At 40.1% G+C, this 20,882-nt stretch overlaps 1 protein-coding gene across 2 annotated transcripts in view; it reads right to left on the reverse strand.

Annotated features, from left to right (window-relative positions):
• Positions 1 to 20,882, reverse strand: part of LOC111162215 (methyltransferase like 9) — a 45,216-nt gene that overhangs the window by 17,419 nt on the left and 6,915 nt on the right. For both annotated transcript variants that reach the window (XM_022526453.1, XM_022526451.1), the window contains exons 2-4: positions 14,562 to 14,752; positions 9,788 to 9,997; positions 2,838 to 3,022 (exon numbers count right to left, since the gene is read on the reverse strand). In XM_022526453.1, coding sequence (XP_022382161.1) covers positions 2,838 to 3,022; positions 9,788 to 9,997; positions 14,562 to 14,752 — 586 coding nt within the window. The remainder of the gene's footprint in view (positions 1 to 2,837; positions 3,023 to 9,787; positions 9,998 to 14,561; positions 14,753 to 20,882) is intronic.

Here is a 20,882-nt window from a genome sequence, read left to right on the forward strand (position 1 = left end):
AGAGAGCGAGGAGGGTTGGGAGGGGGGCAAAGACAGAAGGAGAGAGAGTCTCAAGAGACTCTATGCTGGGCGTAGAGCCCAACACGGGGCTTAATATCAAGACTCTGAGATCAGGACCTGAGCCGAAACAAAGTACTGGTTGACCACCCAGGCACCCTGCTCCTTCTGTTTCTTAAAGCAGAAAGCAAACCGATCCATACTTACACATGTACAAAGACCTGCTAAGAGTGTGTTCATTCCACTATTATTTATAAAGCAAACTGCTGGTACCTAAAAGTACATAAACAGGGGCTTCCTCAAGTAAAGTTATATATCCAGTGGTGTGCTGGTAAATGTTTACCAACCACCCTGGAGAGGAGAAAGGCTATTGTGTTTGCCAATTTTCAAGATTTAAGTGCTCCAACCATTGACCATACAATGGTCAGTTTCAGTAACAGTCCTGTTTGATGACTATTTCACTAACTTCACAACAATAAAATAATCAGCTCTCAAGAGCCAGTAAAACCAGCTCCAGCATACCACTGCTTATATCCAGATGACGATATAGGTACATATGTGCTGGTAAGGAGTAATTTTCTAGATACACTAAAGTGGAAAAAGGCAACCAAAGGGTTTACAATGGGATTTAATTAGATAATCAATTTTTTCACGTGCACACAGAGTTATATTTACAGAGACTATCTTAAGAATATTCAAGAGACCCGAACAAGACTATGGAACTGGGATGAATGAGAAAATTTTCATGTATACCCTCTTGCTAACTGCTTGAACTCTTTTAACCATGAATTGCATTTTTTATAAAAATGACAGTTTTTAAAAAATTAAACATTTAATAACCCCTAACCAAAACTGGGTCAGTAAGCCAAATAAACTGAAATTGCAATTAGAAAGGCACATTTTACATTTCTTTTCCAAATTAACCTAAGTAACAAAATTGCTGTGGTTTGACTTAAAGACAAGTCAAAAAAAAAATCACAAAAAAAATCACTGCATCTACAATTGGGTTTTTGTTAAAAAATAGATTGAGCCAAGTATGCCAAGCACACTCTGATATTCGTAAAACAGCCCAGTATTCATGAACTCACACGGCAAGGTCACTTTGCAGTTCACAGTCCTCACACCGTGTCACATGGAAATCATCAGGATCTAATTAGTGACTTAGAAAAAGGAAGTAATAATAGAGTGCTGTAGAGCAATCTGCAAAATTTATAGGTCACTAAAGGTCACCCACAGCAACAAAGCTTCTTGTCTCAGGTTTGCTATGTGTCACATGTCAGACTCCTTGGACTCAACAGGCAACTCTGTGCTATGTGCCCACAATCAAGGAGCTTGTTTTCAGGCCTTGTCCAGTTGGATTTCCTCTCAATTTTTAGTGTGAGCAACACAAGGAAATAAAATTCATGGTTAGATTGATGTTTCTTCCCCTGCTCTTCCACCTCCTGATATGCCAGGAAATAGCACTAAAATTCTATCATGTGGTTGCTCAACAGGACACAGGAAACTGGGACCTTACAACCTGATGACTAGTGATTGCAATGCAGAGATGGAGTGGAGACTTAATTACACAGAGAACAGCACTGAAAAAAGGTCAGGTTGCTGAATTATCAAGGATATTTACTAGGGTTTTCACTGTAGTACACACACACACACACACACACACACACACACAAACACAACATAAAGCAATGTCTTCTTTACCATGACAAGTGATTCTACACCAGGAATGTAAAAATGAAGAAGTTAGATGGGGGAGGGACTATCAGGTCTACCTAAGCTCTTTCCCACCCTCTTATGCCTAAAGAATTTTCCATTTCTCCCATCATCAACATAAATCTAAAATCATCTGGTAAATGTTAAAGCAAGCATTTAATCTGAAGGGACTATGCCCTGAAGGGAAAAAAATAAGGACCAAAAGATATGAAGGAGCAAGTGAGTAGCAATGATTTACACTTGGGTTTCCATGGTGATAAGCAAACATGAGCATTATTCCCTAAGACAGATTTTCACACATATTTGTTAACTACAACGCTTGCAAAATAGTAATGGGTTCCTTAAAAATGTCTGCACGCTCTTGGAGTTTTTGAATGTAAGGCTGAACTGGACAGTAAAATGGGAAGACTAAAGATTTTTAAATATTAACATGTATTACTTATACAATAAATAATTTTTTATGGGCACATTAACTTGTGAAAATGCAAAGGAGAGGCTTACGTCGTAACTTTCCACATGAGCTGAAATGCAGACCTTGCTAGCTAAAACCACGAGTTAATGTGACTACAACCAGGTCACTGTAAACATGAAGTTCTATGAAATCAAAGCATTTCTTTTAATATATTCTTCATTTGGTATTGTTGAAGAGCAAGACTATGCAATCAACAAACCAAATGACACAAAGAAATGACACATGCTGGAACACAATGGTCTTTAGAAGGGTAAAAAAAAATTTATCATTTTGAGAATCTGGAGTAAGAGACGTAAGGTACAAATCAACCAGGACATTCGGCAATATATACAGGTAAACTAAAAGGCATCATTCATTTCTTGACTAGCCTTATAAGCTAATAAACAAATGGTTCAGGCTCCATTTAGGAGCAGAAAATATCGACACATGTCAGGTTTGCAATTTCAAGAAGGCAGACCCAGCTGAGTATTCACTATGACCACTGCAAACGGAGTACCAGAGTTCTGTAAAATCTGCATTAAGATGAGCATTAGCCAAGGTCATATTTTACATGAGTTAACCATAGTCCTTTAAATTCCAGGCTATTCTAAGAAAACAGAATCACAAACACCAATAAACATCAATGCTGGGTAAGAGGCAACCTGACCACACTTACCGTTTTCCACATAGGGATGAAAGGGTAAAACCAGGGCGAGGATGACCCTGCCTCTAGTTGGCTCCAAGACACTTCTGATATCTTTTAACAAAGTCAGGGGCTGATCACAGCGGTCCAGCAAATTCAAGCAGCTGATGACATCATACTGGAACCCTGTATTCTGCCATTCGTTTATACCAAGCACTCTGAAAACATCAGAAAGAACTTGATTGATATAAACCCCCTGCAAGACATCTTTAAGAACTGAAAAGCCAGTACACACTCTAACATCGTCTTCTAAATCAAAGTAAATGCAAGACCTTTCATTTATAATTTATACTTGCAGTAATAAAATGGCCAGGCCAAGAAAAACAGCAACCATATTTCTCTAAATTTAGCATTTCACCTATTTCCAAACCTAAAAACATATACTTCCTTTGTAAGAACTAATCATGTTTAATATGTATGAAGATATAAAGTGATAAAAGTGGTTAGAACTAGGCCATCAAATTCTTTTTTTCTTAACCTAAAAACATTTTATTCATTTAAAACTACCTCTTTTGAATATTATTTTTTTAAGGTTTTATTTATTTATTTGACAAAGAGACAGAGAGAGCACAAGCAGGCAGAGGGAGAGGGAGAGGCAGGCTCCTCACTGAGCAGGGAGCCTGACTCGGGGCTCTATCCCAGGACCCTAGGATCATGACCTGAGCCGAAGGCAGCTGCTTAATTGACTGGGTGTCAAAAAGAGGCGCCCCTCTTTCTAACTTTAAGCAAAATACAGGAAGTCACCTTTTCTTTTAGTAGCTCAACTAGCTGCTGAGATCCAGGGAACTGTGAGTTAGTAATTCTAAGCTTAGGAATCGAGGTTAGTAGGGTGCCTGGGTGGCTCAGTCAGTTGAGCTTCAAACTCTTGGTTTTGGCTCAGGTCATGATCTCATGGGTCATAGGCTCGAGCCCCACATCATGCTCTGTGCTCAGCGACAAGGTAGGGGGATCAGCTTGAAGGATTCTCTCCCTCTGCCTCCCCTCCCTCACCCTCCCTCTCTTTCTAAAATGGATAAATAGGGGCGCCTGGGTGGCTCAGTGGGTTAAAGCCTCTGCCTCCGGCTCGGGTCATGATCTCAGGGTCCTGGGATCGAGCCCCGCATCGGGCTCTCTGCTCGGTGGGGAGCCTGCTTCCTCCTCTCTCTGCCTGCCTCTCTGCCTGCTTGTGATCTCTGTCAAATAAATAAATAAAATCTTTAAAAATAAATAAATAATAAATAAATAAATAAATAAATAATAAAATGGATAAATAAATCTTTTGAACTATGCCATTAAATTCTTGAACATCAAATGAACAAAAAATCCTACTTTCTACATCCATTGGAATTTAATAATAAAATACAATCTATATTCATGTTTTCTATTCCTGGGGTCCCTCCTATTTTTAAGAATGGCTAGGGGTGATATAAGATAAATTCCATTTACAACCTATGGCCTTTGAACACATCTCTGTTCCCAGGAGACAGATGCCATTTCATACCCTAGAATCTTCATATCTGAATAACTACATAGAAAACGACAAAGCACAGGGCATCCTATTAAAACTGCAAGGGAAGAACGCAGTTAACTTACCACTCTCAGCCCTCAGTCTCTCACTCTCTCTCTCCCTCCCTCTCCCTCGCTCTCAGAACATTTCTAGGTCCTTTACAATGTTTCATCCACTGAGAGAAGGAATTCTCTTATCAAGAGTCTTTGTTAACCACACCATTAAGGCAATTCTGTAAATTACTGCTGCTTGGCTATGACAATCAGAATGTGGCAGGTGAGGCATGTTATGACAGGCACAGGGGAAAAAAAGGAAACAGGAGAAAGGATCTTCGGTAAACAAGTCTCTGATAATGCTGAGTAGGTACAGCAGAGTTATCTTAGAAAATTCTAAAAGTGTAATGAGGGCTGTTTTAGGAAACTCATTAAAATAGTGATATTTGAGAGCATTTTCAAATAGTAGAATAAAAGAAGCACAAAGCACTCAGCTGCATCTTCTTTTCAGTTTAGATTTTTTTTTTTTTTTTTCAAATAACTAAAGCCTCCTCCAAAACAACACTCTGACCAACTTCAAGGGACTAGTCAGACTCCTTTGTTGCTTGAATTAAGCAGGGCATTAGGGTTCCAAACTCACGCTGTTGTACTGAACTTGTAACTGCAATGATGATTTTATTTTTTTTTTTAAGATTTTATTTATTTATTTGACAGATCACAAGTAGGCAGAGGTGGGCAGAGAGAGAGGGGGAAGCAGGCTCCCCGCTGAGCAGAGAGCCCGATGCGGGGCTCGATCCCAGGACCCTGAGATCATGACGTGAGCCGAAGGCAGAGGCTTTAACCCACTGAGCCACCCAGGTGCCCCTGCAATGATGATTTTAGAAACTAGATTTAGCTCATTCAAACTATAAAGATCCTACTTTTGAGATACAAATATTAATCAATTCCCATTTTAAAAACCGAGATAAACCATTAAAAAGGACTATCTGTATATTAATACCTTAGTCAAATAGCCTGTTTCAATTCATAAATCGCAAAAACAAATAAATCATATTCTTGATTTAAAACAAAATTGAACAAAAAAATCTTAAGCCCAGCTACAAGGAAGCAGAAGCCGAGCATTATTACCATGTTTTAATCTAGGATAATCTCACTAAATCCATCTCTGAATTACCTGCAGATTTTTTGTTTTTTTTTTAATTTAATTTTTTTAAAAAATTTATTTGACAGAATGACACAGCAAAAGAGGGAACACAAGCAGGGGGAGTGGGAGTGGGAGAGGGAGAAGCAGGCTTCCCGCTGATCAGGGAGCCCCATATGTGGGGCTCAATCCCAGGACCCTGAGATCGTGACCTGAGCCAAAGGCAGACGCTCAATGACTGAGCCACCCAGGTGTCCTTTACCTGCAGACTTTGAAAGAAAGACAAGCTCCTAACAGAAAATTATGGCTTTAACACAGGGACAGTTATGGCTACATGTTTAGAAGCCCAACTTCTTTACTTCTGTTTGGTGATTTTTCATCTACAAACTCAGTTCCACCAATGAAGACAAATTTATTGGCTCTGCTCAAACTGCATGTTAGCCCAGCAATGAGACACGTGGTTAGGATTTCCTTATGAGAGCAGGGGAAGAAGTGACTTGTCCCAATCACACTGCAAGTCCCTGGCAGAGTAAAAATGGCACCTTGGAAACTCTCCTAGTGCATTATTCAGGTCAGTGAACCTGCTCTCCCCAGCTAAGGCAAGACAGAGCCTGACACTCAGTCTGTGAATGAATGCTGCCAGGGTGGTTGGCTGACATTGAAGGGAGTCTGCATTATAGTCTCCAACATCTCTTCATTAAAAAGAGAAAATAAAGAGGATGTTAACATGAGAAATAGAATTCTTTTTTTTTTTTTAAGATTTTATTTATTTGACAGAGAGCGAATGAGAGAGAGAATATAAGCAGGGGGAGGGGCAGAGGGAGAGGGAGAAGCAGGCTCCCCACTGAGCAGAGAGCCTGATGAGGGGCTTGATCCTGGGACCCTGGGATCACGACCTGAGCCGAAGGCAGTCGCCCAACCAACTGAGCCACCCAGGTGCCCGAGAAATAGAATTCTTAACTACAATATTTTCTTTGCAAGAAAGATCCCAAACCTCCAGGTAATGAATTAAAGTCGGGCATCTTTCAAATTTACATTAAAGATCTGTTCTCTGGTATTAAAAATGTACAGACAATTCCTTTTTGATTACCCATGTTTGAAGAGTCTATGTGAATTTAACCCTAAACCCATACCCTCACAGCTCTGCATCTTGCCACACCCGTATTTCCTCCATCATCTTACAAACTATCCTTCAGGTCACCTAAACTGATTTTGGCACTAACTTTTGGTGAAGCAGACCAAGAAAGGAAAACATATGCTGGCAAAATTTTTCCCTGCCACAGATTCTTTTTTTTTTTTTTTTTATGTACTGTCACTTAAATTGTGGAACTGTTCAATAGTGCACACAATCAAAAATTAACTGTATAATTCTTTCCTATGTCTGTGGCTTTTCCAAAACAGGTTATTTCTAACCCTGGAATTACATTTTCAAGAAAACAAGTTAAAGTAATAGTTCATCTTCCAGGAGGATTTAAAATATATTTTACAGAAGAAAGCAATCATTATTTTGATAAATCCTAAATAAAAAGCAAAACACAAACACTATAAAGAAAAATTATTCTTTTGTTTTAAAAATCAAAGCCGCATCCTTAAGTTCTACAATCAGTTTCCCTGGCCTAAATAGTGACATCTTGGCAACAAAGAGGAAAAACACGGCTATTTTCTGTGTATCATTTCAAAAATGACAGTCAGAACCTTTATTAAAAGGCCAGTTTTTCATGAACTCAGATATTGAAGAGAAACAGAAAATAGCTAGCTCTCAAGTCAAAAAAACAAGGTATTAAGCTACAAGTCTGCTCTGCCATCATGGCTGGATGAACCCTAACCTTAGTAAGATACTACTTCCTCATTAAAATCTGACTGTGCCAAAAAACACCACTTCTGTGAATATGTTTATATTTAATACTAATAATACATGGATGGAATAGCAACCAGCATTAATTTCCTATTTAAGTCAAACTGCAAATAGATTTTGGCATATGTGCTATACATTAGGGAAAAAATTTAAGCATTTTTTCATATGGGAAAAAGTTTACTACTAGGCTACATACCACATAAACTCCAGATACAATGAATTATTAATTCAAATATCTAAGTTTCACTGATAATTCCATTCAGGCGTTTAGTCTCAAGAAGGGCTTCAATGGCAACCAAGGAATGAAAGGGGCCCGAGTAGGTAGGAGGGAATGACGATGTTTCAAACACCTTCCTCCCCACACACACTTCCAAAACTTTTTTTTTAAGTGGAAGGAAAGCACCAGATTAGGAATTTGGCATGATTTAAGTCATTGTTAAAACAAAGGCCAAAACATTCCAAGTTTGGAAATGCTGCATTAATTTCTGAGCAAAGAAATACTTCAGTTATTACCACATAGGTCCTCCAGGATCTAACCTGAGACGGACTGCTAGAGCTAACGGGGATCTTACAAATCAAGGAGTTCAACCACACACAGACAAAAGTCTCCTTTAATAGCATCCCTAACAGCTATTTAAACATGGAGAGTGGCAAGGACTTGGATGCTTGAGCCATTAGGAAGGTCAATATCTAAACTCTACCTCAGCTCTGAGAGATAGCTGTGTATGATTATATCAAAGAGAACACTTACTCCTCTTTCCAGATAAAACCCCATTACATTTGTTGATCATAATCTTCCCTTCTACCCCCTTCCTACTTGGTCTTCTCTTCTCCAAGCGAAACATTTCCATATTTTGCCAATGTTCAATCCAGTCCAGCTCCAAGAGAGCAGAAACAGGTGGATAGGAAAGTGAGTGCATAATTCTTTTCTCCATTTTTCGTAAGGCTCAGCCTGGCTTCCAAAATATCAGAGGAGGCAGGCTCTAATCTCACCTCCTGCATTCTGTACCCAGTACCTTCTTCTCCCATTCAGTAGAATCCATACTAAATAAAGAACACCTTCTTCCTAAGTCTTTCAAGAAGGAGATGGCCTTAAAACCAAGATTTGAGGGGCATCTGGGTGGCTCAGTGGGTTAAAGCCTCTGCCTTCAGCTCAGGTCATGATTCCAAGGTCCTGGGATCAAGCCCCGCATCGGGCTCTCTGCTCAGCAGAGAGCCTGCTTCCCTTCCTCTCTCTCTGCCTGCCTCTCTGACTACTTGTGATCTCTGTCAAATAAATAAATAAAATCTTAAAAAAACAAAACAAAACAAGATTTGATACTTCTTGCCCATTAGGATGGCTATTATCAAAAATAAATAAATAAATAAATAAATAATAAATAAATAACAAGTATTGGTGGGGATACAGAGAAATGGGGAAACTTGTGCATTGCTGGTGGGATGTAAAATGGTGCAGCTGCTATGGAAAATGGTATGGCAATTCCTAAAAAAATTAAACATAGTCTTACCATATAAACCAGCAATTACACTTCGGAGTATACAACCAAAAGTGAAAGCAAAACCTCGAACACTTATTTTTACACTTGTGTTCGTAGAAGCATTTATTCATGATAGCTAAAAGGTGGAGGCTACTACCCATGTGTCCATTGACAGATGAATGGATAAGCAAAGTGTTGTATATCCATTCAATGAAGTATCATCCAAACTTAAAAAGGAAGGAGATTCTGATACATGCCACAATATGGGTGAACCCTGAAGACATTATGGTTAGTGAAATAAGCCAGTCACAAGAGGACAAATAATGTATAATTCCTATTTCTGGTTCCCAGAATAGTCAAATTTGTGGAGACACAATATAGAATGGTGGTTGCCAGGGGCCAGGGAAGGGCAGGGTGGTGATCTGGGGAATAAGTGTTTGATGGGTACAGAGTTTCAGTGGGAAAAACAAAAAGGTTCTAGAGATGGATGGTGGTGATGGTTACACAACATAAATGTATCTAATACCACTAACTGTACTCTTAAGAATGGTTAAAATGGTAAATTCTATATTATGTAGTTTGCCATCATAAAAAAAATTTTTTTTCACTGAAAAATAAAAACAAAAACAAAATCCAAGCTTTCAGAATGTCAGAGTCCAATCAAGGAAAAGTCTCTACATCTGATCTCCCTTTACCAAGCTGTCCCTCCCCTGCCCTTTTCCGTCTATAGTGCCATCTCCTCTGCCAGCCCAAAATGATATTGACAAAGGAAAATGATTGCTCTCTTGATTTCTACTTTACTGTAATATGGAAAGTTTTAAAAAATTTCTCATCATGGAAAATTGTTTCTAGTTCATATCCTTTAAATTATATTATCCTCATCTGCTCAATTTGGCAGCACACATACTAAATAAGAAGAAATACCTCTAAAACCAAGAAATACACCCCAAACCAAGTCTAAAAATTATACCTGTATTTCTTCTTCTGAAGCTGCCATATCATAGTTTCAGACAGTTCAGTGGCATAAATTTCTTCAAAATGAGGGCTCATGATTTTTGTGACTTCTCCATCTCCAGCACCTAAATCAAGAAGTCTGTGGGTTTTCCAGTCTGGATTAATTTTTAGCAGTCTCTGAAACTGATCTGGTGAAAACACAAACATTGAGCCTCTTCCTAGCAACCTGGAAAAAAAGGGACAAAAATGGAAGAGTCCATGCAAATTAAGCACCCCCACATACAGTCAGAGCAACCACAGTAATTCAGCTCCAAGGGCCTCCTGAAACTACAAAATGTTTATTTTATGTGATTATATGGTTAAATTATACATTACCTTTTATATAACTTATAGAGTCTAAACCAAAGTTAGTAAAATAAGAAAATATCTTTAGGTATCATTTGGCTCTGAGATAAATACTACCCTGTAAAGAATGGGGAAGGCAGAGGAGTAAAAGGTAAAAAGGAATCAGGATGAATGAGAAAGGAAGGGAAGGGAAGAAAAATGAGTAAGAAATTAAAAGGTGAGTGTGAAGAATTCATGCCAAACTAGGAAGGAGAGATGGACTGAGTAATGTTTTCTGATATAGGCCAACAGAATCAAACCGCAGCACTAGCCAGTAACACCAAGAAAAATCAAATAGGAAAAAAAAAAGCTGTTATGAAACTAAACAATAGGTGAGAAAAAAACAGTTTCACTGTCATAGATTTTTAAGGGACACTAGAGAAAAGCAGAAAAGAGCGGTCCCTGTGATATCAGTTAATTTGCATTTAAAGAGTAGATTCATACTTCCATCAATTTACAGATTACAGCAATTGTCTGGGTCCTGCTACTTCTAAAAATCCTAAAAAACATTCAAAACTACAGTGATGCCTTTAAAAAAAGAGCTGGAGAGGTGTTAAATGGAGACCAGAGAGAACTCTTGGGAGCAGCAGCTGAAGCTCAAACCAGGTCTCCAGGAAGCACCATGGCGGGAAGCAGAAGGCACTCCCCACCTAGCTCTGGTATCTTAGCCCTCAAATCCTAGTCTTTCCAGGGCTTCTCAAACTCCCTTTAAGCAGCAGAATCCTTTCCTGAAATGAAGTGGAGCTCAGAGACTACAAAGAATGGTAAAGGGAGAGCTGCTGCAGAAAAGAGGTTAAGGGCCTTGGAGACGCTGTCACTTCTGGGCCTTTCCCTGCAAGCTGAAGGAGTTCTTGAGGCACTTCCTCTTCAGACCCTGGAACACAGTTTGAAAACCACTGGTCTAGGAAACGGCAGGGAAACCTGTACTGTACTGCTACTTTCTGGAAATAATCGTAAGGTACAATGTCATATGCGTGCAACCTGGTACTCCTGGTAAGACCAGTTTTAGGAAAGAATTAAAATTACGGAGTTCAAATAACAAATTCCCTCTCTCCCCTTTTCCCATTAAGGCTGTAGAAAAGTTTAACCAGATCTAATAATGTGTTTATGGTAAATCGTCTACCCCACAGAAATGCTGAAAACTAGGGGGCATGGAGAGCATGGGAGGCATGGTCATCAGAGGTTGCTAAAAACCATGCTATCCCTTACAAAGAAAAGCAATTTCCTCCAAGACAGTTGTTTTTTTATCTTCTAGTGGAACACTAGGTTGTAGAAAGCAAATCCGTGAAAAGGGACCGAACTTACGGGAAGAACTTTACAAAATTTCACACAGGAGCTACCAGAGTCAGAGCAGGAAGAGGGTGCGGGCAGCACAGTTTGGGGCATGCATATTCCCAGAGTTGGTGCTGACTTGCCACAGGATCAAAAGTAAGTTGCAAAACCAGTCATTTGGCTTAAACTTTCCTACTTATAAGAAAAACAGGCTTCCCTAGCCAACTTCTTGGGAAGTAAGGAATCTTAAGGTAACAATCCTAAAATTCTTAGAGCTGCAGCTCATCTGACGTCAGAGCTCAGGAGGTCATCTGACTTACCTACATTTAAAGGCACCAGAGAGAGAAGCACAATCCTATTTCCAAAGATCATGAGTAAAAGAGGGTCCACAGAAAGGTTAAAACTGTCAAATCAAAATTCAAGCCCAGTATTTCTCAATCAGTACCAGCTCTGCCTTCTAGGGGGCAGTGGGATTAGGTGGAAAAGTCTGGGGTAGTAGGTGGGAGTAGGTGGGAGAGTCAGGGGTAGTCCCAATGGCTTGGGAATGCTGTCACCGTTAGTGAGGAAAGCAAGAAAAGCTATACTTCCTGATATATGTGGGTCAGTCCCACACAATAACAAAGTATCCCACCTAGAACACCAAAACACTGACCTAGCTCAATACAAAATTTCCAGCAAACACATATCATGAAGAGGTATGGCTCCCTAATTTGTCTTTTTAATTTCCAAAGTTAGTGACGCCCATTGGCGGGAAGGGATTAGTGTTTAATAACCATCCTAGGTTCTCTGGCCACAATCTAAGTTCTCTCCAGATATAGAATCTATAGAGGAGGTATGGCTCCTTACAAATATTTTCCTTATAACATAAACTCTGAAAACAGCTATCCAGTCTTTCCTGACTTGGTCTTTCCCTTGCTGATACAAAGGAAGTCTGATAAGTATCTTTTTAATTCAAGAAGGTACCACACAGTACAGCGTGCCTCGGAAATATTGCAAGCCCAGTTCCAGACCACTTCAATAAAGCAAATATCACAATAAAGCGAGCCAAATAAATTGTTTGGTTTCCCAGTGCACCTTTAATGTAACTTTTATTTATGTTTACAGTGATACCGCAGTCTATAAAGTACACAACAGCATTATGTCTAAAAAAGACAATGTACGTACCTTAGTTAAAAAATACTTTATTGTCCAAAAAAAAAAAAAAAAAAAAAAAAGCTAGCCATCAGCTGAGTTTTCACCAAGCCATAATCACTGATCAGACATGATCATAATATAGTAATGAAAAAGTCTGAATATTGTGAGAATCACCAAAATATGACACACAGATGCAATGTGAGCAAATGCTACTGGAAAAATGGCACTGATAGACTTGAATGATGCACAGTTATCCCAAAGTCCCAATTAAATTTTTTTAAAAATGCAGTATCTGTGAGTGGAATTAAGAGAAGTGCAATAAAATGAGGTGTGTCTGTAATTATTTCAGAAAGAGACAGCCATTCGTGGTAATAATCTATCATGGATGGAAAACACCAACAGGTTCAAAATTAAGCCTTCAGGTGAGATAGGACCCACAACAAGACATGTTTTGGGAGAGTGGGAGGTGAGAGCCATAGATAAGGGACTGATTAAATGCACTGGCTCTTTGACCAAACTGTGAAATTGCATACCTGGGAATTTTTTTTTTTTTAAGATTTTATTTATTTATTTGACAGATAGAGATCACAAGTAGGCAGAGAGGCAGGCAGAGAGAGCGAGAGGAGGAAGCAGGCTCCCTGCAGAGCAGAGAGCCCGATGTGGGGCTGGATCCCAGGACCCTGGGATCGTGACCTGAGCCGAAGGCAGAGGCTTTAACCCACCGAGCCACCCAGGCGCCCCATACCTGGGAATTTTAACCAGGATCCAGTGTGGCAGAAGTTGGGGGTAGGAGCAGAAGTGAAGATGACAGGTAGTTCAGAGTTTGAAATCTCCCAAAATTATATGTGAAATGTTGAATGTAAACATTATTTGAAGAGAGGATTCCTATATTTTACCATTTTTAAAGAGGTAAAGGACCGCATAAAGGGTAAGAGTTACTGCTACAATGACTTGTCTGCTTTCCAAAGAAAATAATATAGTATAGAACAGAAATTCAGTGCAGCCAATTTTAGAAACAAAATGTCAGACCAAGTTGTATAAACTCAACTACCAATACAAAAATAACAACTGTTTGCTGAAGCAAACTTAAGGCAATTTCATATAAACAATGAAGAAAATCAAGTAAGAAATCTTGAGAAATGGCTTGTGGTGCCTAAAAACATATTTAAGGACCAGATGATAGACTGGGGATCCAGACATTCAGGAGAAGCTGGCTCCAAACCTCAAGGGGAAAAAAGAGTGGGCCCAACCAGTGGCTTTAAGCTGTCCAACAAGGCTTCGTAAGCCCTACTCGCTTTCTCCTTAGCATTCTAGTTTCTTGGGCCTTGGGGATATTTGAAACTTCGACAGAGAAAAGATAAAAAATATTCCTAAAGTTTCTTCCATGGATATATATGAGAGAACGACTCTGGAGACAGGTACTTCCACAGTAAGTCTGAAAGATTCTGGTGAGCCTAGATACTATGTAAGAACAGATTTTGCACCCTTCACTCGAAATAAGCCAGCACACGTTGCTGTGGTGATTAAGTCCCCCCCAAAAACTTGCTCCTGGGAGGCGTGCTTAAGGCAAAGATTTTACTCTTCGGTTTATGTTAAGGACTTAGTTCCTGCTACTCATTACTCATAAGGAACTAGCAGCATTATGGACATCACTTGGGAGTTTGTTAAAAATGGAGAATCTCAGGCCCCAGACCTATTGACTCACAATCTGTATTTTAACCAGATCTCCAAGTTGGTTCCTATACCCATCAAAGCTGAGAAGCACTGCTCCAAGGAGAACTCCCACCGTAGAAATACAGACTAACAAGGTTCTTTATCAAGTTGTGGTGAATTTAAAAAGCTAATTGCACAAGGCTGAAGACACTGGCCCACTGCCAGGGATTCTGACTAGTAGAAACACTGCGGTGGAGGCAGTCAACACCTTCCGCCAAATCACTTTTCTCTTTCATTTTCTTTTTATAAACCTAAAGATAAGGAAAAAGTACGTAAGATTCACTTACCCATTGATAGATGTTCTAGACATAAACAGGCTAAAAACGGATGACACGAAAGAGTGATATAATTGGATAAATAGCCAGCCCGATTTCTCAATGCTGTTGTTTAAGAAGATCTGTGTTCCTTGGTCAAGGTAGCTCTGAACAAAGACAGCCTGGAGTGATTCACATAATTTCTCTCTGTTGCACACATACCACTAAAAAAGAAAGAAGAAAAGGTGAAAACACACAACTAAAGTGTCATCTAAGAACTCCAAAAACAAAAGCCAGAAGACTAAATCAAATCTAGTATTTCCAATATTATCATCTCATGGCACTTGGCACTTCGAGAATAATCATCATCTCTTAAATATAGACGACCTGTAAAGTATAAAATACTTCTACATAAATAATTTCTCATTTAATTTTCATAAGGGGATGGGGGAAGGGTGAAGAGGGCTCTGAGTCATGCAGCTCTAGTGGCTTAGTAGGTGGCCGAGGTGTTCTGAGTCCCGCCCGGCCCAATGTTTCAGTCACTATACCCCCCGTACCCTGAGATCTAGGAAAGCTCCGCTGGCCTCTCCTTCACTGAAAAGCAACATCAGAAGGCAAAAACTGGCATTAATAACTTTAGTTTTAGATAAGGAAACAGTCCCATATGCAGTGATTTGATTCAAAACCACCAAACAAATCAATGGCAGAGGAAGCAACAGAAGTTAATACTCCAGTGACCAGATTAACCTGCCTTTCTCCTTGTAGGCTATAGAGAGGCCTTTAGAAATAGGGAGGTGTGCTTTACCAGGTCTTATAACACTCTCACAGATGGGCAATATGTGCTTGAGAAAGATTAAGAAGTTACTTAAGGTCACAATGTAATCAATGAGAAGACAAAGTGATAACACACAGGAGAATCAGGTATCTATGAACAGGCTCTGGCCACAACACAATTTTGAGGACAAAATTCAAGAACCTCCACCATGGATGAGATGCAATCCTCCACAATAAGTGTTTTCCATTTTCATTTAGAGTCAGTGTACCAGGGAAGGGGGGAGTAAGACCTCAGAGCAGGCAGCTGTAGGGTCAGCTCCACAGTCAAGTCCTGGCTCTGCCATTCCTGTGTAAACTCAGACAAGTCACTTAATCTCTGAGCCTCCGTTCATACATCTGTGGACTAGAGATGTCACTGCTATCTATCTATCCTAGTAGAGTACTGAAAGGATTAAACAAGATAATGCAAGCAAATCCTCAATATAGTACCAGACACACAGAAGAATCCTATAATAACAGCAATGAGATTCCTCTAACATGGCCTGATAAATAAGAGTAGGCCATTAATCACAATGATGAAACTGTAAGGTTGACCAGTTATTATTAATCCATTATCTGCTAACAAACAATCAATTTTTCCCAGTAAAAAGTCTATTGGCCAAAAGTAATTTGCTTCCCCCTCAAAAATATGACCATTTATCAGGACATGTCCCCTAACTGCTATACAACTGGTGGACCAATTTTACAATCCTCCAAAGCTTGCTAAATGTTGAATGAAATCTTGGGTAACGTTCCTGACACTAACATTGAAAGGAACCGGTTAGAAACTAACACAAATAAGCAAAAAGGCACACATTAAATTTGCAAAGATTAACTCATCTTTTTTACAAACCTATATCCAAACTAGATACCAAATCTCCCAACTATTGACTGATTTGTGCTAATTCACCATTTAAATACTCTTACCCGAACTGCTTGGACTTGAAAGCAATTTTCATTTTTTCCTACTCTGTGTGATAAGCTGTGAAGCTTCTTATACTCACTGCCTACACTTTTTTCCTTGGTCTGAAAATGTTCTTGCTTAATCATTAACTAACTCTTAATATTCATTGTGTCTGAAGTTATGCCCCAGTGCAGGTCATAAACCATTTTTTATTATACTCATGACCTTCTGGTACACATTCTGAACTCTGTAATGTTGAGGCCACTTTGCCTTTTATTTATTTTTTATTCTCTGAAATGACTAATCAAGATGAAAGCCATCACCTTGGTAGTAGGCAATCAGGCACATTCTATTAACATGGACAAGAAGTCAATCAAGTGAAACAGAGGAGCCTAGCATTCCTCAGCATCCACTTGTAAACGGACAACTGGAACAACAATGGACTCTGACTTCAGAACTAAGCAAGACTGGGCATCATTAACTGCAAATATTGCTTTCAAGTGCCAAGAGGAAAAACTCAAGTTCTTTTTCTCTCTCTTTTTTTTTTTTTTAACTCAAGTTCTTAACAGCATTTCTCTCAATTCACTGACATTAACGCATGTGGTTGAACCTTTATGGCCACACAAGTGTTTCAGAAAAGAAACTGCTGGGGCACCTGGGTGGCTCAGTCAGTTAAGCATCTGCTTTCAGCTCAAGTCGTAATCCCAGGGTCCTGGGACTGAGCCCCGCATCAGGCTCCCTGTTCCTTGTAGAGCCTGCTTCTCCCTCTCCCTGCTCCTGCTCTCTCTTGCTATCTTGCTCGCTTTCTCTCAAATAAACAAAATCTTAAAAAAAGAAAAGAAAAGAAACTGCTTAGTGAACAGAATGCTACAGAATAAAAAGGAGTAAAGCCCTCCTCTTTAAAGATAAAGGTTGAAATCCATGCTCCTCCTGACTATCTGCAGGATACAAATGTCAACTCCAAAAGTAACATTATCTGTAATCACCAAAAAGTGGAAACAACTCAAGTACCCATCAACTGATGGATAAACAAGATATGACTGATCCACACAACAGAATACAGATTATTCAACCATAAAAAGCAGTGAAGTACTGATTCACGTGACAACATGAAAGAACTATGAAAAAAGGCCAAAAACGATTCAATTTCACTTTCACGAAGTGTCCAATAGGTAGATCCAGAGACAGGAAACAGACTGTAGTTGGCAAGAGGGAGTGTCTACTTATGCATGTGGGGTTTCTCTCTGGAGTAATGAAAATGCTCTGAAATTAGCATGGTGATGGTTGCACAACTCTGTGAAGACAATGTACTAAACACAACAGAACTGCGCACTTCAAAAGGATGAGTTTTATGGTATGTGAATTATATCTCAATAAAGGCTTCTTTTTAACATATACATACATATTTAAATGTAGATGGCATTTTTATCTTTCAGAAATTAAAAGTGGTTTGAAAATTTAAGTGATCTGGCAAACCTCTTTAAAAATGCAAATTTGGGGGCACCTGGGGGGCTCAGTGGGTTAAAGCCTCTGCCTTCGGCTCAGGTCATGATCCCAGAGTCCTAGGATCGAGCCCCACACTGGGCTCTCTGCTCAGCGGGGAGCCTGCCTCTTCCTCTCTCTCTCTGCCTACTTGGGATCTCTGTCTGTCAAATAAATAAATAAACTCTTAAAAAATAAAAATGCAAATTTCAAGATGTGTATCTGGGGCGTCTGGGTGGCTCAGTGGGTTAAGCCTCTGCCTTCAGCTCAGGTCGTGAGCTCAGGGTCCTGGGATCAAGCCCCACATGAGCCCCACATCGGGCTCTCTGCACAGCGGGGAGCCTGCTTCCTCCCCTCTCTCTGCCTGTCTCCCTGCCTACTTGTGATCATTCTCTCTCTGTCAAATTAAAAAAAAAAAAAGGACACAAATCTGACCACATCAGAACCCTGCTTCACGCAAGTCTGAAGCTTATACCCAAAATGCTCACTATGGACTTCCCAGGCCCTATGCAATTTGTCCATTCTGTGTCCACAGCCTTACCTCTTAACACTGTCTGCCACCCATAATCCCTGACCATTCGCTATGTCGCAACACTGTACCCCTCTTTTTCTGAAAGGCTCCTTTCTCATGGCTGTCTTACATGGTGTTTGCTCTGTCCTCGACATTTCCCATCAACCCAACCCACTATCCCTTCACCTGGCTAATTTGACCTAAGCCTAAATATTTCTTCAAGTATGTTTGCCTTGAACTTGTAGACCAGATAGGGTTCCCCCCCCCCAATTCAAATACCCTCTCCTATATCCTATCTATCTCCTCAGTAACATTTATGACCACTGAACTGAATAACTGTACATAACTGTATGTTCACTATCTCCCTTCCCAGGAAGACAAAGCTTCATAAAGGTAGGAACAATGACTGACTTCAGTGCCTGGCACAGATACAATGAACAATAAATGTTCGCTGAATCAATCACAGGCAGCCCAGGGGCACCCGAGTGGCTCAGTTGGTTAAGTGTCTGACTCTTGATTTTGGCTCAGGTCATGATCTCAGGGTCCTGAGATGGAGTGCTGGTTGGGCTCTATGCTCAGGACGGAGTCCGCTTCTCTTTCTCTCCCTCTCCCTCCACCCCTCCACTTGCTCTCTCAAAATAAATAAATAAGTCTTAAAAAAACAAAAACAAACAAAAAAACAAAAAAAAAAAGGCAACCTACCAGATAGAATGTGGAGTTTCTAGCAAAATCTTAGAGGAGATACACGACAGCCACAGAGACAGCTGTCACTAGGTTTCTGTCAATTTCTAAAATTCCAATTTTTTTGAAAGGTCCTGCTTTTCTTTTTTAAGGTTATTTTATTATTTTACTTAATTTATTTAAGTAATCTCTACACCCAGTGTGGGGCTTGAACTCATGATCCCGAGATCAAGAGTCATATGCTCCCAGCCAGGTGCCCGTGAAAGGCCTTGCTTAAACCCACTTCTGCAAACAGTGGTTAAACCTACCCACTCACCACAAAATTGCATCATCACAAGCAAGCAACAAAGGACAACACTGACTGAACACCTACCTTGTTCTAGGCACCCAGCCAAGTGCTTCACATTTCACTTAACATCTCACAACTTCTGGATAATCAGAAGCCTGGGGTTTCTCAGCACTTACAGTTGATTCGGGTTCCTATTCTAGGTGTGTATTGTTTCATAAGAGTTTCTTTCAAAGAAGCTTCTCTTTAGTCTACCCAGCGAGTCTGAGATACATTTGCAGAAAAGAAAGCAGGACCACTCTGTCCAACTAAACTGGACTGGGTATGTTAAGAGAAAAGATAATCTGATCTAGATAGCAACTAAATGACAGGGTTTCTCAGCCTCAGCATTACTGACATTTGGGGCCAGATAATCCTTTGTCAAAGGATCTGTCCCATGCATTACAGGATGTACATGTAGCAGTACCCCTAGCCTCTACCCATCAGATGCCAGGAGCACTCCACCGAGTTGTGACAACCCAAAAACGTCCCAGACGTTGCCAAACGTCCATCTCCTGGGAGGCAAAATCAGTACTGCTTGAGAATAACTACATGGGCCAACCCAAAAAATGTCATTACTGTTTCCTAATTATCACAGCTTAACAGTGGTCTAGGGAAAATTAAAGATGACCAAAGGCCTCCAGGAACTTATATTCCAGAGGAGAGAAAAAAAATCAGAAACCAAGGGAACCAAGGGAATCATAATGGGATTATGATCTTGGGCAGGACCTTCAGGCCTTAAATACGCAGTCTCCTTGCTCTAAGATGAGATGCTGATAGAGAGAAAATCAGTGCAGGAACCCCCTGCAACCATATGGTGGTCCCCCGGAGCTCCTCTCTCCAGACAATCCAGCTTAAATGAAAAGCTGTAATGAGCTCACAGCATGGGTGGCCTGTCTGTAGGCTCCCATGCACTTTCAAGCAGGTGAGTTCTTTGAATGTGTGCTCCTCAAAGACTACAGAGACCAAGGTGCACAGGCAAGAACAAAGCATCATGCTTGTTAAATGTTCACACTGGAAGGACTGTGTGCCCACCCTACTTACAGGAGGCTGGCCTCCCCAGCTGGAGACTGGTGTCTGGAGAAACGTCATCTTAGCATCTTCTTTTAAAGCTTACATGAATTTTCATCCATCCAAATAAGTAAGGAAATCTTTTAAATAACAAATTCTAATCACACTAAGTTATGCTGTACAGTCCTCTGCTGATATCAAGGACAAAGTAGGATGTGACAACTAACAAAGACATCTTCCAGAAATTACAGGAAATTGCAATGTTCTCCCTACTTGTAGCAAGACTATAAACATACTAAAAATTAGACACATAAACAGCCAAATCACGTAGACATGAGTTCTTAACACGTATGTGACAGTAAGTGCCAATCAAAATAATGAGGTATTAGGTCAGGTCTTACAGATTAAGCCCATGAACATCTCTTAATCTTTATATAACCTTGGTGGATGAATCATTCCTTCAAAGTATAAATATAATTTTCCTGTAAGATTATATTTACTTGTAAGACCAAGGGATACAATTAGAAGTTTTTCTGGAGGCACCTGGGTGGCTCAGTGGGTTAAAGCCTCTGCCTTCGGCTCGGGTCGTGATCCCAGGGTCCTGGGATCGAGCCCCACATCGGGCTC

This window comes from Enhydra lutris, unplaced genomic scaffold (assembly GCF_002288905.1).
Source record: "Enhydra lutris kenyoni isolate GAN:26980312 unplaced genomic scaffold, ASM228890v2 scaffoldscaffold90, whole genome shotgun sequence".
Classification (NCBI taxonomy): domain Eukaryota; kingdom Metazoa; phylum Chordata; class Mammalia; order Carnivora; family Mustelidae; genus Enhydra; species Enhydra lutris.